The sequence below is a fragment of the Gordionus sp. m RMFG-2023 genome, chromosome 1 (genome assembly GCF_954871325.1).
Source record: "Gordionus sp. m RMFG-2023 chromosome 1, tfGorSpeb1-WG-v2, whole genome shotgun sequence".
Taxonomy (NCBI): Eukaryota; Metazoa; Nematomorpha; class Gordioida; order Chordodea; family Parachordodidae; genus Gordionus; species Gordionus sp. m RMFG-2023.
The window spans coordinates 71218988-71235102 of NC_088775.1; the positions used below are offsets into that span (position 1 = coordinate 71218988).

At 24.9% G+C, this 16115-nt stretch overlaps 1 protein-coding gene across 1 annotated transcript; it reads right to left on the reverse strand.

The window, feature by feature from the left end:
* Nucleotides 1–1973: 1973 nt before the first annotated feature.
* On the reverse strand, nt 1974–7077 carry LOC135922414 (uncharacterized). The gene is made up of 4 exons (XM_065456798.1): nt 7032–7077; nt 6759–6933; nt 5903–6042; nt 1974–2038 (listed from the first exon to the last, which is right to left on the reverse strand). The coding sequence occupies exons 1-4, from the start codon at nt 7055–7057 to the stop codon at nt 1996–1998; spliced, it is 384 nt and encodes a 127-aa protein (XP_065312870.1). The 5' UTR covers nt 7058–7077; the 3' UTR covers nt 1974–1995.
* Nucleotides 7078–16115: the final 9038 nt, after the last annotated feature.

Below are 16115 nucleotides of genomic sequence, written 5' to 3' on the forward strand. Positions count from 1 at the left end.
GTTGAATCCTTTATTAAATAATAATAAATATAATTAAATACAAAGTGAAAAACATAATCAAAATAAAAGAAAATTAAAATTAATATAAGAAAAGAAAAGAAAAGAAAAAAATAAAAAAATTAAAAAGTAAATTTTAGTTAAAAAAAATAATCCTTTCTCGCATCATAATTTCTCCATTATATATCCTTTTTCTTTAATCAACATTTACATAGTCTCCCTAGCGAAGAATAAAAAGTTCTACATCCCACTTGTTAAAACTGTTAAAGTATGAAAAAATCTACAAATATCATGCGTTTTTTTCCCATTTACATAGACGGGGATATTTTAATAAAACATTATTTTTGTTTACGAAATGCATAATGCAATTTTTTGTAAAGCAAAACTGCAACAATAATATTTAGGATATTTTCAAAATTATGTGTTTCTTTAACTTCTGCAGCTAATAACCCTTTTGCTTCTTTTCATGATGTATAATGTTTCCACACTTAAGTTTAATAATGATTCTAATGGGGGCATTTTATCTGATATAAAATAATCAGGGTCAAGGGGGACAATGTATTAAAACTTGATAGAAGATTATAGTCATCTTGTGTAAATCTATCTAAAAAACGATCAATAAAGTAATCAATAATTTCATAATAATTCTTTTTTAAAGAACTCCAATTGGTTTCTTTTTCACAATCAAATTGTAATTTGGTAGACTAAAAATCTTGAAAATTTATAGGTAATTTACGTACCCCTGATGATTTTAGTGGCATGAGATTAAATTTTGCTAAATGTTTTTCAGCTTTAATTCCAATCAAATCAAAAGAATTATCGCTTCTTTTATTTTTTAATATATTGATCGTGGAATCAATACAAATTTTAGCATCCACTAGATTAGTGATTGTAAACACTTATTTAGTGAATCTATTGTTATTAATATCTCATAAATTATAATGACTAATATAACTTAATTTCTATTAACGCATTGAGATAGAAGACCAGAGGCTTCGACTGTATCATAAGCGGAAACCTCTGAATTAAGAGTTCTATTAGAAAAGTAAAATAATACCTCACTGGCCTCAAAGTTCTCATAAATGATTCGAGATGTTCCCAAATAACCAGTCCACCTCTGGTCTAAAAGTTTCTTTATGGACTGCATATTTACAGGATGCGTTAAAACGCCTAAAAATATCATACAATGCATTAGATAAATTTAAAAAAAATTAGAAATGCAATTTATGGTTGTAACTGTCATCGCCTCGCTTATTTAAAAACATTTGTATATATATGTCGTATTGGGATATGGAATCTAGTGGGATTCGGAATCCCAACGTGGGGATTCGAGATCTTGAATCCCCACGTTTTTTTTGGAATCTTTTTTTTAAATTAAAAAAAATATTTAAATATTCCGAATCCCCATCCCCATGGGGACTCGGAATATTTTTATTATATTTTTTATTAAATATTTTAGCTTTATATAAAAATTTTAATATTTGGAGAATTTCTTAAGAATTTAATAAAATCTTTCTTTTCTTTCTTTCTTATTACTTTAAGTGATCTTTCTTTTCTTTCTTTCATTACTTTCCTAAAATTTTTTATTTTAATATTTGGAGAATTTCTTATGAATTTAATAATCATCTGTATACATTTTAATACAATATTTCAATTTAATGAATAAAATTGACTCGTTTATTACTATATTTCAATATTTTTATTTTGTATAAATTTCAATAATATATTTCAATTTATTTCAATTTATTTCGAATTAACCTTTCCCAACAAAGGTTAAAAAAATCACTTAAACTTTAAAGATGGGGTCTATTTTACCCCTAATAAATACAAAATTTAAGATTTTATGCTAATTTTCCTAAAATTGCTTAGATTTTAAGACTATATTTCAATTTAATGAATAAAATTGACATTAATTTAAAATAACAAAAAAAAACATTAAAAAAAACATAAAAAAAATAACAAAAAAAATAATATACCCGTTAAGCAATAACCCATATTTTAGGGTAGGCCTATAAGTCGAAAGGCTACATGATACGAAAGGCTAAAAAATAATATTGAAAATAAAAATAACAAAGAAAATGATTAATGTGTAATTTGATTGATTTATTGCTTTTTTTACGAGAAAAATATTATAATAATATTACATTATAATATATTAAAAAAATGGAAATTTTAAGATCTTTTCAATTTTTTTATTAATTCTTTGAAATAAATTGCGGTTTTATTTTTATTTTTATTTAATTTTTATTTTTAATTAAATTATATTTGGTTATTTTAAAAAAATGGATTATAATATTTCAATTTTTTTATTAATTCTTTGAAATAAATTGCGATTATAATTTTATTTAATTTCATTAATTTTTAATTTATTTAATTAAATTATATTTGGTTATTTTAAAATAATGGAATTTTTAAAATTATATGTATATTCTATTTAAGTTTTTTTTCAAAACTAAATTGATAGTAAGTATAACGATATTGTGAGTACTGGATTAGGGAAAAGGCTAACATCTTATATGCAATTTTGAATATTTTTATATCATTCTACTCAGAATTAAATTTCCTATCCAATTATGCTTAGATGTATTTTTTTACGTTTCCGGTTCAAAAAATAAAATTTTTGTCGAGAAAACGTTCGAAGGGAAAAGGCTTACATCTTAAGTTTAATTTTATAAATTTTTATATCATTGAACTCAGAATTGAATTTCCTATCTAAATATGCTTTGATGTATTTTTTTAAGTTATCGGTTCAAAAAATAAATTTTAATAATTTTTTTGTGGTAAAAACGTTGGAAGGGAAAAGGCTAACATCTTATATCCAATTTTGAATATTTTTATATCATTCTACTCAGAATTAAATTTCCTATCTAATTATGCTTAGATGTAATTTTTTACGTTTCCGGTTCAAAAAATAACATTTTTGTCGCGAAAACGTTCGAAGGGAAAAGGCTAACATCTTAAGTTTAATTTTATAAATTTTTATATCATTGAACTCAGAATTAAATTTCCTATCTAAATATGCTTTGATGTAATTTTTTACGTTATCGGTTCAAAAAATATATTTTAAAAATTTTTTTGTGGTAAAAACGTTGGAAGGGAAAAGGCTAACATCTTATATGCAATTTTGAATATTTTTATATCATTCTACTCAGAATTAAATTTCCTATCCAATTATGCTTAGATGTATTTTTTTAAGTTTCCGGTTCAAAAAATAACATTTTTGTCGCGAAAACGTTCGAAGGGAAAAGGCTAACATCTTAAGTTTAATTTTATAAATTTTTATATCATTGAACTCAGAATTAAATTTCCTATCTAAATATGCTTTGATGTATTTTTTTACGTTATCGGTTCAAAAAATAAACTTTAATAATTTTTTTGTGGTAAAAACGTTGGAAGGGAAAAGGCTAACATCTTATATGCAATTTTGAATATTTTTATATCATTCTACTCAGAATTAAATTTCCTATCCAATTATGCTTAGATGTATTTTTTTACGTTTCCGGTTCAAAAAATAACATTTTTGTCGCGAAAACGTTCGAAGGGAAAAGGCTAACATCTTAAGTTTAATTTTATAAATTTTTATATCATTGAACTCAGAATTAAATTTCCTATCTAAATATGCTTTGATGTATTTTTTTACGTTATCGGTTCAAAAAATAAACTTTAATAATTTTTTTGTGGTAAAAACGTTGGAAGGGAAAAGGCTAACATCTTATATGCAATTTTGAATATTTTTATATCATTCTACTCAGAATTAAATTTCCTATCCAATTATGCTTAGATGTATTTTTTTACGTTTCCGGTTCAAAAAATAACATTTTTGTCGCGAAAACGTTCGAAGGGAAAAGGCTAACATCTTAAGTTTAATTTTATAAATTTTTATATCATTGAACTCAGAATTAAATTTCCTATCTAAATATGCTTTGATGTATTTTTCTACGTTATTGGTTCAAAAAATAAATTTAAAAAATTTTTTTGTGGTAAAAACGTTGGAAGGGAAAAGGCTAACATCTTATATGCAATTTTGAATATTTTTATATCATTCTACTCAGAATTAAATTTCCTATCCAATTATGCTTAGATGTATTTTTTTACGTTTCCGGTTCAAAAAATAACATTTTTGTCGCGAAAACGTTCGAAGGGAAAAGGCTAACATCTTAAGTTTAATTTTATAAATTTTTATATCATTAAACTCAGAATTAAATTTCCTATCTAAATATGCTTTCATGTAATTTTTACGTTATCGGTTCAAAAAATAAATTTTAAAATTTTTTTGTGGTAAAAACGTTGGAAGGGAAAAGGCTAACATCTTATATGCAATTTTGAATATTTTTATATCATTCTACTCAGAATTAAATTTCCTATCCAATTATGCTTAGATGTATTTTTTTACGTTTCCGGTTCAAAAAATAACATTTTTGTCGCGAAAACGTTCGAAGGGAAAAGGCTAACATCTTAAGTTTAATTTTATAAATTTTTATATCATTGAACTCAGAATTAAATTTCCTATCTAAATATGCTTTGATGTATTTTTTTACGTTATCGGTTCAAAAAATAAACTTTAATAATTTTTTTGTGGTAAAAACGTTGGAAGGGAAAAGGCTAACATCTTATATGCAATTTTGAATATTTTTATATCATTCTACTCAGAATTAAATTTCCTATCCAATTATGCTTAGATGTATTTTTTTACGTTTCCGGTTCAAAAAATAACATTTTTGTCGCGAAAACGTTCGAAGGGAAAAGGCTAACATCTTAAGTTTAGTTTTATAAATTTTTATATCATTGAACTCAGAATTAAATTTCCTATCTAAATATGCTTTGATGTATTTTTTTACGTTATTGGTTCAAAAAATAAATTTAAAAAATTTTTTTGTGGTAAAAACGTTGGAAGGGAAAAGGCTAACATCTTATATGCAATTTTGAATATTTTTATATCATTCTACTCAGAATTAAATTTTCTATCCAATTATGCTTAGATGTATTTTTTTACGTTTCCGGTTCAAAAAATAACATTTTTGTCGCGAAAACGTTCGAAGGGAAAAGGCTAACATCTTAAGTTTAATTTTATAAATTTTTATATCATTGAACTCAGAATTGAATTTCCTATCTAAATATGCTTTGATGTAAATGGTATAGATAATGTTATATCTGAATCAGAATCTACACAAGACATATCGTTATTATTTTCATTAACAACAAAAGTATCATTTTTTATATCATTATGAGGTAAAGATAAAGTTGAATCTAAATCGCCTAAATTATAATTATCATTAACACTTAAATCAGAAGAATTATTAAAAGATACATTTTTTTATCATTAATAGGTATAGATAAAGTTGATTCTAAATCTATATCTAAATCGCCTAAATTATAATTTAAATTAACACTTAAGTCAGAAGAATTATTAAAAGATAGATTTTTTATATTATTAATAGGTAAAGATAAATCAAAATCGACGAAATTATTCTCTATTATTTCATAAGATATATCTTGTGTAGACTCATCTATAATAAAGGAATTATTGTTTTTATCATTAAAAATATTATCTTTCTTAATCTTTACATCTTCAAAAGGTGGTTGGGCTGATAAAATGGGTTTTAACAAAGCAAAATGGTTAAATATATCATTTAAGTTATAAATTTCAGAACAACTGGACCACATTAGTACTAATTTAGACGGGGTTTGTTTTCTAACACCCCGTCCATATATTTTCATTGTATAGGGGTTTTCCATTAAAAGATTGCCATTAACAGGAGGATAAAAAGTAGAAATTGGTAAATTAATGGCAGCACTTATAGCGTATAAATGCATTGTCTCGGCCCAACCTCCTATTCTTAAAATATCACTTAATAAATTGTCATAACTACTTATTATAATATAATTACTAATAATGATTTCATACATGGGGTCTTTGGTGTCGTATATATGTCTAAAAAGAATCATTTCTATTCCGGCCACAAGTCTGATGTATAGATGATACTTTTCATCTCCAAAAAGACCCAAAGATGCAGCTCTATATGCACAATTACCATCTGAATCAACCTTTTATAAATGAAATTTATAATTACATATGGGTAATATAATATATAAACATAATATTTAGTTGATGTATATATAATTACCGTCTTAAGTAGCCAGAAAAGCTATATTATAAAAATCAGGGTTTCGAACCGAACCGCCATACCGGAATTAACCGTTATAATTTTATGAACCGTTACCGTAGCCGAACCGTTATAAAGAAAATATAAAAAGAGCGAACCGAACTGTTATAAATATTTTAAACCGGTTTAAACGGTTCAAAACGGTTTTAAAAAATAATTAATTTTAAACCATTAACCTAAATTTGAAATTTGAATTTTCCTTGAAGAAATTTTTTGCCATACTTTTAGTTTCTATTCTGCAATAAAATAAATTTGAAAAATGTCGTTTTGGCTCAGCTATATATCTCGACCCATTAATAAAAATATCTATTTGATTATCGTAGTTAAATTAAATAAGAAATTATAAAAATATAAATTAAAAAGATTTTTCTCTAATATTAATATATATGGTTTATGATTAAATTTTTTTTTAAATCAAATTTATAAGAACCGGAACAAACCGATAAGAACCGTTATAAATTATAAACCGAACCGAACCGATATGAATTTTTTCAAAAAAAACCGAAATGGAACAAAACCTTTATAAAAGGGCAAAATAATAATATATAATATACAAAAATAGTAGTATATAAATAGTCATAAATTATATTATATTACCTTTAATGGATTATACCGCGTAAGTACCTGAGCTTGTGTCAATCTTAAGATCTCTTCAGCTGTTGTATCTTGTGTGCCAGTAAATTGAGGGAAACGATGGGGTAAAGACTCTCCGTAAGCCGAAATTTTAGTCAATATAGCATTGGCATTATCCTCTGTTGGACATCTAGATAATCTTAAAGAAATGATGAAAATTTTGGTATTTAGAAAATAAACCCCGAAAAAATTATATATAGTATTTATTATATGAAATATAAAATTAATTTTACTTACTTATTAATTAATTTTTCAATATCCATAATTAATAAGGATAGTAAATTTTTAGGTAAACCAGTTAAGGAATATGGAAGGATGCTAATGGAGTCGTTTTATTGTTTTATTTTTTTTGTTTATAAATTTAGAGTTTTTATTGTAAGAGAATAAATAAAAAAACATTTTTTTCAGACGGATAATAATTAAAAATATGAAAGAATAATTATGTCGGTGATTTTGTATGTAAGTAAATAATATTTTCAACAATTTAGAAAAAAAAATTATAATAAACAAATAAATTAGAATCGAATAGTGTTTGAATTCGTACGAATAATAAAATCTACCATTGCATTCGATTCGAATAATTGAAATTAATTTTCTTAATAAAATCTTACTCAAATATATTGACAAATTTTTTTATTGTTAATTTGATTTCAAACAGAAGGTGGTAATTTTTTGGGATAAAATGACAGGGCTAAAATACCTGAATTTTAAGAAAATATTTGAAAAGGTTAATAAGATGGGGAAATAAATGATTTGGGATATCCCTTCAAGTGCCTATTTGTCCTCTATATTATTACCCAACATTCATAATTAAATGAATATACGGTAATTAATATAACTTTCTCTCCCAGAAATAAGAACGCTAAAATTCATAATGTATAGTGTTGGTCGCACAGTAGGTTTGTTATGATTATATCAAATTCATCCCAATCATATCAACCACTCTTGGCACCTTCGGCAAACTCGCCTTAGCATTTTTCAAAAACTTAGGATCACAAATCAGCAAACTCTCAGAAGAACCACGAGAGGGTTTTTTTCTTCGTCAACGATTATCCATAGCGATTCACAAAGCTAATTATATCAGTTTCTTCTGAGTTTAATGATATAAAAATACCTAAAGTTAAACTTAAGATGTTAGCCTTTTCCCTTCCAAAGTTTTTACCACAAAAAAATTATTAAAATTTATTTTTTGAACCGATAACGTAAAAAAATACATCAAAACATATTTAGATAGAAAATTTAATTCTGAGTTCAATGATATAAAAATTTATAAAATTAAACTTAAGATGTTAGCCTTTTCCCTTTGAACGTTTTCGCGACAAAAATGTTATTTTTTGAACCGGAAACGTAAAAAAATACATCTAAGCATAATTGGATAGGAAATTTAATTCTGAGTAGAATGATATAAAAATATTCAAAATTGGATATAAGATGTTAGCCTTTTCCCTTCCAACGTTTTTACCACAAAAAAATTATTAAAATTTATTTTTTGAACCGATAACTTAAAAAAATACATCAAAGCATATTTAGATAGGAAATTCAATTCTGAGTTCAATGATATAAAAATTTATAAAATTAAACTTAAGATGTAAGCCTTTTCCCTTCGAACGTTTTCGCGACAAAAATGTTATTTTTTGAACCGGAAACGTAAAAAAATACATCTAAGCATAATTGGATAGGAAATTTAATTCTGAGTAGAATGATATAAAAATATTCAAAATTGCATATAAGATGTTAGCCTTTTCCCTTCCAACGTTTTTACCACAAAAAAATTATTAAAATTTATTTTTTGAACCGATAACGTAAAAAAATACATCAAAGCATATTTAGATAGGAAATTTAATTCTGAGTTCAATGATATAAAAATTTATGAAATTTAACTTAAGATGTTAGACTTTTCCCTTCGAACGTTTTCGCGACAAAAATGTTATTTTTTGAACAGGAAACGTAAAAAAATACATCTAAGCATAATTGGATAGGAAATTTAATTCTGAGTAGAATGATATAAAAATATTCAAAATTGGATATAAGATGTTAGCCTTTTCCCTTCCAACGTTTTTACCACAAAAAAATTATTAAAATTTATTTTTTGAACCGATAACTTAAAAAAATACATCAAAGCATATTTAGATAGGAAATTTAATTCTGAGTTCAATGATATAAAAATTTATAAAATTAAACTTAAGATGTTAGCCTTTTCCCTTCGAACGTTTTAGCGACAAAAATGTTATTTTTTGAACCGGAAACGTAAAAAAATACATCTAAGCATAATTGGATAGGAAATTTAATTCTGAGTAGAATGATATAAAAATATTCAAAATTGGATATAAGATGTTAGCCTTTTCCCTTCCAACGTTTTTACCAAAAAAAAATTATTAAAATTTATTTTTTGAACCGATAACGTAAAAAATTACATCAAAGCATATTTAGATAGGAAATTTAATTCTGAGTTCAATGATATAAAAATTTATAAAATTAAACTTAAGATGTTAGCCTTTTACCTTCGAACGTTTTAGCGACAAAAATGTTATTTTTTGAACCGAAACGTAAAAAAATACATCTAAGCATAATTGGATAGGAAATTTAATTCTGAGTAGAATGATATAAAAATATTCAAAATTGGATATAAGATGTTAGCCTTTTCCCTTCCAACGTTTTTACCACAAAAAAATTATTAAAATTTATTTTTTGAACCGATAATTTAAAAAAATACATCAAAGCATATTTAGATAGGAAATTCAATTTTGAGTTCAATGATATAAAAATTTATAAAATTAAACTTAAGATGTAAGCCTTTTCCCTTCGAACGTTTTCGCGACAAAAATGTTATTTTTTGAACCGGAAACGTAAAAAAATACATCTAAGCATAATTGGATAGGAAATTTAATTCTGAGTAGAATGATATAAAAATATTCAAAATTGCATATAAGATGTTAGCCTTTTCCTATCCAACGTTTTTACCAAAAAAAAATTATTAAAATTTATTTTTTGAACCGATAACGTAAAAAATTACATCAAAGCATATTTAGATAGGAAATTTAATTCTGAGTTCAATGATATAAAAATTTATAATTTAACTTAAGATGTTAGCCTTTTCCCTTCGAACGTTTTCGCGACAAAAATGTTATTTTTTGAACCGGAAACGTAAAAAAATACATCTAAGCATAATTGGATAGGAAATTTAATTCTGAGTAGAATGATATAAAAATATTCAAAATTGGATATAAGATGTTAGCCTTTTCCCTTCCAACGTTTTTACCACAAAAAAATTATTAAAATTTATTTTTTGAACCGATAATTTAAAAAAATACATCAAAGCATATTTAGATAGGAAATTCAATTTTGAGTTCAATGATATAAAAATTTATAAAATTAAACTTAAGATGTAAGCCTTTTCCCTTCGAACGTTTTCGCGACAAAAATGTTATTTTTTGAACCGGAAACGTAAAAAAATACATCTAAGCATAATTGGATAGGAAATTTAATTCTGAGTAGAATGATATAAAAATATTCAAAATTGCATATAAGATGTTAGCCTTTTCCTATCCAACGTTTTTACCAAAAAAAAATTATTAAAATTTATTTTTTGAACCGATAACGTAAAAAATTACATCAAAGCATATTTAGATAGGAAATTTAATTCTGAGTTCAATGATATAAAAATTTATAATTTAACTTAAGATGTTAGCCTTTTCCCTTCGAACGTTTTCGCGACAAAAATGTTATTTTTTGAACCGGAAACGTAAAAAAATACATCTAAGCATAATTGGATAGGAAATTTAATTCTGAGTAGAATGATATAAAAATATTCAAAATTGCATATAAGATGTTAGCCTTTTCCTATCCAACGTTTTTACCACAAAAAAATTATTAAAATTTATTTTTTGAACCGATAACGTAAAAAATTACATCAAAGCATATTTAGATAGGAAATTTAATTCTGAGTTCAATGATATAAAAATTTATAATTTAACTTAAGATGTTAGCCTTTTCCCTTCGAACGTTTTCGCGACAAAAATGTTATTTTTTGAACCGGAAACGTAAAAAAATACATCTAAGCATAATTGGATAGGAAATTTAATTCTGAGTAGAATGATATAAAAATATTTAAAATTGCATATAAGATGTTAGCCTTTTCCCTTCCAACGTTTTTACCACAAAAAAATTTTTAAAATTTCTTTTTTGAACCGATAACGTAAAAAATTACATCAAAGCATATTTAGATAGGAAATTTAATTCTGAGTTCAATGATATAAAAATTTATAAAATTAAACTTAAGATGTTAGCCTTTTCCCTTCGAACGTTTTCGCGACAAAAATGTTATTTTTTGAACCGGAAACGTAAAAAAATACATCTAAGCATAATTGGATAGGAAATTTAATTCTGAGTAGAATGATATAAAAATATTCAAAATTGCATATAAGATGTTAGCCTTTTCCCTTCCAAAGTTTTTACCACAAAAAAATTTTTAAAATTTATTTTTTGAACCAATAACGTGAAAAAATACATCAAAGCATATTTAGATAGGAAATTTAATTCTGAGTATAATGATATAAAAATATTCAAAATTGCATATAAGATGTTAGCCTTTTCCCTAATCCAGTACTCACAATATCGTTATACTTACTATCAATTTAGTTTTGAAAAAAAACTTAAATAGAATATACATATAATTTTAAAAATTCCATTATTTTAAAATAACCAAATAATTTAATTAAAAATATAAATTAAAAATTAATGAAATTATAAAATTTTTATTTCAATGAATTAATAAAAAAATTGAAATATTATAATCCATTTTTTTAAAATAACCAAATATAATTTAATTAAAAATAAAAATTTAATAAAAATAAAAATAAAACCGCAATTTATTACAAAGAATTAATAAAAAAATTGAAAAGATCTTAAAATTTCCATTTTTTAAATATATTATATTCCATTTTTTTTAAATAAATAAATATAATTTAATTAAAAATATAAATTAAAAATTAATAAAATTAAATAAAATTAAAACCGTAATTTATTTCAAAGAATTAATAAAAAAATTGAAAAGATCTTAAAATTTCCATTTTTTAAATATATTATAATGTAATGTTATTATAATATTTTTCTCGTAAAAAAAGTAATAAATCAATCAAATTACACATTAATCATTTTCTTTGTTATTTTTATTTTCAATATTATTTTTTAGCCTTTCGTATCATGCAGCCTTTCGACTTTTAGACCTTGCGCATATTTTAATTTTTCTTTCTTTCTTATTACTTTCCTAAAATTTTTGAAAAGAAATATTCAGAAAAACAACAAAAAAAAATTGAAAAAAACGAAAAAAAACAACACCAATTTTTTTTTAAATCTAGCTATTTTTTTTATATAATAAAAATAAAATTAAACTCTATTCATTTTTTTTCATCGTTTTTAAAAATTATTAAATTATATTTTTTTAAATATTCCGAATCTCCCTAATGGGCTAAGCAAATCTAATTAAAAATTAACTTAGTACTCTATTCATAAACTAAATAATATAATTTTCAAAAAGGATATAATTAAAAGGCTAAAATAAGGGATTCAAATTAAAGCAATAATGAATGAAAAGGGATAAGATTGACATTTTTGTTTTTGTAAGTTTATATAAAATCAATCACTTGACAAACCATGATATTTTTTAAAATTCTATATTTTGAAAAATTTGCTAAGTCTATTTTTATAACCCTTATTTTTTATGGATAAAAATAACCCCGGTCTTCCGTATTAGATTGAAACAATCTAAGTTTTATATGATCAGATTAGCTTCTGCTTACAGTTATTCCACACATAGCCCTTACAAAAACAAATTTCTAAACTTTTTAAATGGTCTTAAATTAATTAAAAACAGATAGGATGTACACCATAAACTAGGTTTTGAAATGATTTTTGAATACTTTTTATCAGGGTTGGCAATTCGGTTAATTGACCGGTCAAATTCAGTCAATTGACCGGAGGAGTCTGGTCAAATACTCCAAAATATTTTAAGTGATAAAATTAATTTCAAAAGTATAAACGGCATGTTTAATAGTTAATTATGTGGAAAGCAGTAATTTCTATAAGAAACAATCAATTCCCACCTAAAGTTAGTGGAATAAACTTTGCCCACCATGCCCTTTAAGACTAATAATTACTAGTTATACTTTTTCTTTAGAAAGAAATATGTCGATTTGGGATATTCTTAGGAAAACAGAGATCGATTGAAGATTTCGACATCGGGAAAGATGGAGAGGATTTAATACCTTTGTCTAGATATTTTTTTGGAAAAATGTTTACCCCTACCCTCTCATGATTTAAACCACCAGAAGACATAGATTATAGTTAAAATTGAAGGAAAATGAAAGAAAAATGTTAACAACTCTACGTATTATTGATTATTTTCGCTTTAAAATGTTAACTCTAAAGTTTGACTAAAAAAAGGCCGTTTAAATCTGTACTTTCTCACTCTTAAACATTTTTAAAAGATTAATTAGTGCTGTTAAATAGACGAGTTCTCCTGACTTCGACTCCGAGTCGAAGTCGCAATAATCGTCTCAAAACTTGAGTCGAGTTTTGGGTCGATTAGTCGACTAGTCTACTAATTTTCACAACTCAAGTTCTGAACTTGAGTCGTGAACTCAAGTCGCCTCGAGTTATGAACTTGAGTCGTGAAAATAATTTTATTAAGTTAAATTCTCCAAATATTAAAATTTTTATATAAAGCTAAAATATTTAATAAAAAATATAAAAAAAATATTCCGAATCTCCATGGGGATGGGGATTAGGAATATTTAAATATTTTTTTTAATTTAAAAAAAGATTCCAAAAAAAACGTGGGTGGGATTCCAAATCCCACGAGATTCCATATCCCAATACGACATATATATGTATATATTTAAGAAGTCAATATATATTGTTGATTGGTAAAAAAAATAAAAAAAATATTGTTATTAAAAAAACAAAATGACATCATTATTTTTTTTGTAATAGTTTTCATCGTCGAAATTATTAATATTCTATTTTTTTGATGCAAATTATTCTAATAAAAAATTATTCCATATTTCTTATGCAAAAAACAAATTCTTAATTTTTAAAGTGTAAAAATTCTATGATTTTTGGATGTAAAATAAATTCTTTTCTTTGTGTTAAAAATTAATAAAAAATCAAATATAAAAAGAACAACTTCCTGTGTCATTACAACCATAAGTTGGAAGAAACCACTGTATTTAAGAATCAAATTAATTATATCTAAGAGAAAATTTGAGATCTTAGCCTTAAAGTAAGAAATTAAATTAATTATATCTGAAAGTAAGTTAAGGTCTTAGAAAGTAGCAATGTATAAAAGGAACTTTTTTATTAATTTTTTTTAAGTAGGATTTGCACTCCCCCATTTTGGCCAGACATGACGTTTGCACCATCATATGTCTGTCTTAATTAATATTTAACTCATTATGCTTTAAAATGTAATCAGTAATGCTTTCAGCAGATAGACAGTGTAAATTAATAATTCCTATTGAATTTGCTTGGATTTCTCCAGAGAAAATATATCAAATAATTATGCCCAGGTTTTCACAACCTGATGCATCTTTTGTCTCATCAGCCTTAAGACAAAAAAAAGTCACTTTTGTTATATTTATCTGTGATATATTCAAGCACCATATCTGTCATGTTAGATATTAATTCGCTTAGAATCTGGGGTGATGTATATTGATCATTTTGGGTATTAATTTCATAATTTTATTTAATTTAAGATCTTTTTGGGATGGTGTATGAAAACATTGCTCTAAATAGTCCAGAAGAATAAATTATGTTTTTATCGCAGCATCCATAATTTTTGTTGAACCAGTCCCACGGAAAGTTATCTCCTGAATGCTAAGAAAAAACATCAAATCAAAAAATTTATATTAACTTAAAATCTTTAACAAACGTATTTATCTTTAACTTCTTCTTCCTCCAAGTCCAGAAAATGGTGTGTACAATCAGTCACTGACTTACCATGTTCAAGGTGAGGTTTGTCTTTTTGATGAGGAATAAAAAATATGAAATAACTTGCTGTTTTTGGTTTTGATAACATTCATATAAAAACTTTACATATAAAAATAATGGCAGTGACCAGGTGCCCCCAGGCACCATTTTTTCTAGGTTCCCCCAAAAATTGTGGGTATATAGAATTTTGTCTAGGCGCCCCCAAAAATTGGGGATACTTTTAAGCTTATTAAATACATATATTTAAATTATGGGGGCAATAAGAAAAATAGATACTTTTAAGCTTATTAGACACATATATTGAAATTATGGGGGCAATAAGAAAATAGATAATTTTCATAAAATTTTTATTTAAAATCATAAAACTAATCTTATAAACATTTAACGACATGTTGTACAAAAATAATATTTTTTACGTGATCTGTATATTGGCATTAGGAAAGCTTTCAAATAAGGCCTGTCTATCATCTAGGTTCTTATCACCTACAGGGTTGTCCTGTCTCCCCCCATCAGCGGGAGACTTCCGCAATTTTTTAGTTTACACGCAGACATCTCTCTCACGCAAAACTACCGCAATTGGAAATCTCCCGCAAAAATCTACCGCTATTTTTTAATTTCTCCCGCATTTTTTTTAGTATTTTAACATTTTTATAAATAATAATTCTGAGAGACATTAATTAATATTTTTATATTTTTAAAATAATTTTAAATATTTATTCGAAAAATAAGTCTAGTTTGTAACTTTCTATCCTGTTTTATTTTTATTCAATAATAAATCAACATCATTTCATTCATATAAGTCAGTACAGGGGAGTATATCAACATCGATTGCAATACAAAAATATTCTCAAATAATAAATAATACAGATGCAACTACATTTGCGGAAATCGTATACATCTATCATGTAGTTCAACATTCACAGAGCTATATCATCACAATGTGGGTCATATATTTTTCTCATGATATTTAACGACTCCAAAATAAGTGCAAACCTTACTTGTGGCAGATGAGCAAGGCTATCACAAGTGTTTTAGTACCTGAATCCCAGAGGTCAATTCTAGACGATTTGAAAGATGGGCGTCCATATTCAATTCTAACAGATGCATCTAATAAAGAAAATATTAAAACATTACCCTTGATCCTTCGCTATTTCAAAAAGAATAAGAACATTTCCATAAAACTGTTAAAATTTTTTCGTCGGATAGTGAAAAATCCAACGATGTAGCTAGCCACATAATGGTAAATATAGCTGTCTCAGGTTTATCAATGATTTGCATGTCAGCTTTCTGCGCTGATAATGCGTCTGTAAATTTTGGCAAAAACTAAAGTTACCT

Coding starts and splice junctions, on each gene's coding strand:
- LOC135922414 (XM_065456798.1), bottom strand. CDS start 7,057: ATGGATATTGAAAAATTAATTAATAA. Junction 6,043..6,758: donor CGCGGTATAATCCATTAAAG/GTAATATAATAT, acceptor CATTTATAAAAG/GTTGATTCAGATGGTAATTG. Junction 2,039..5,902: donor TACGACACCAAAGACCCCAT/GTATGAAATCAT, acceptor ATTATTTTTTAG/CCTTTCGTATCATGTAGCCT.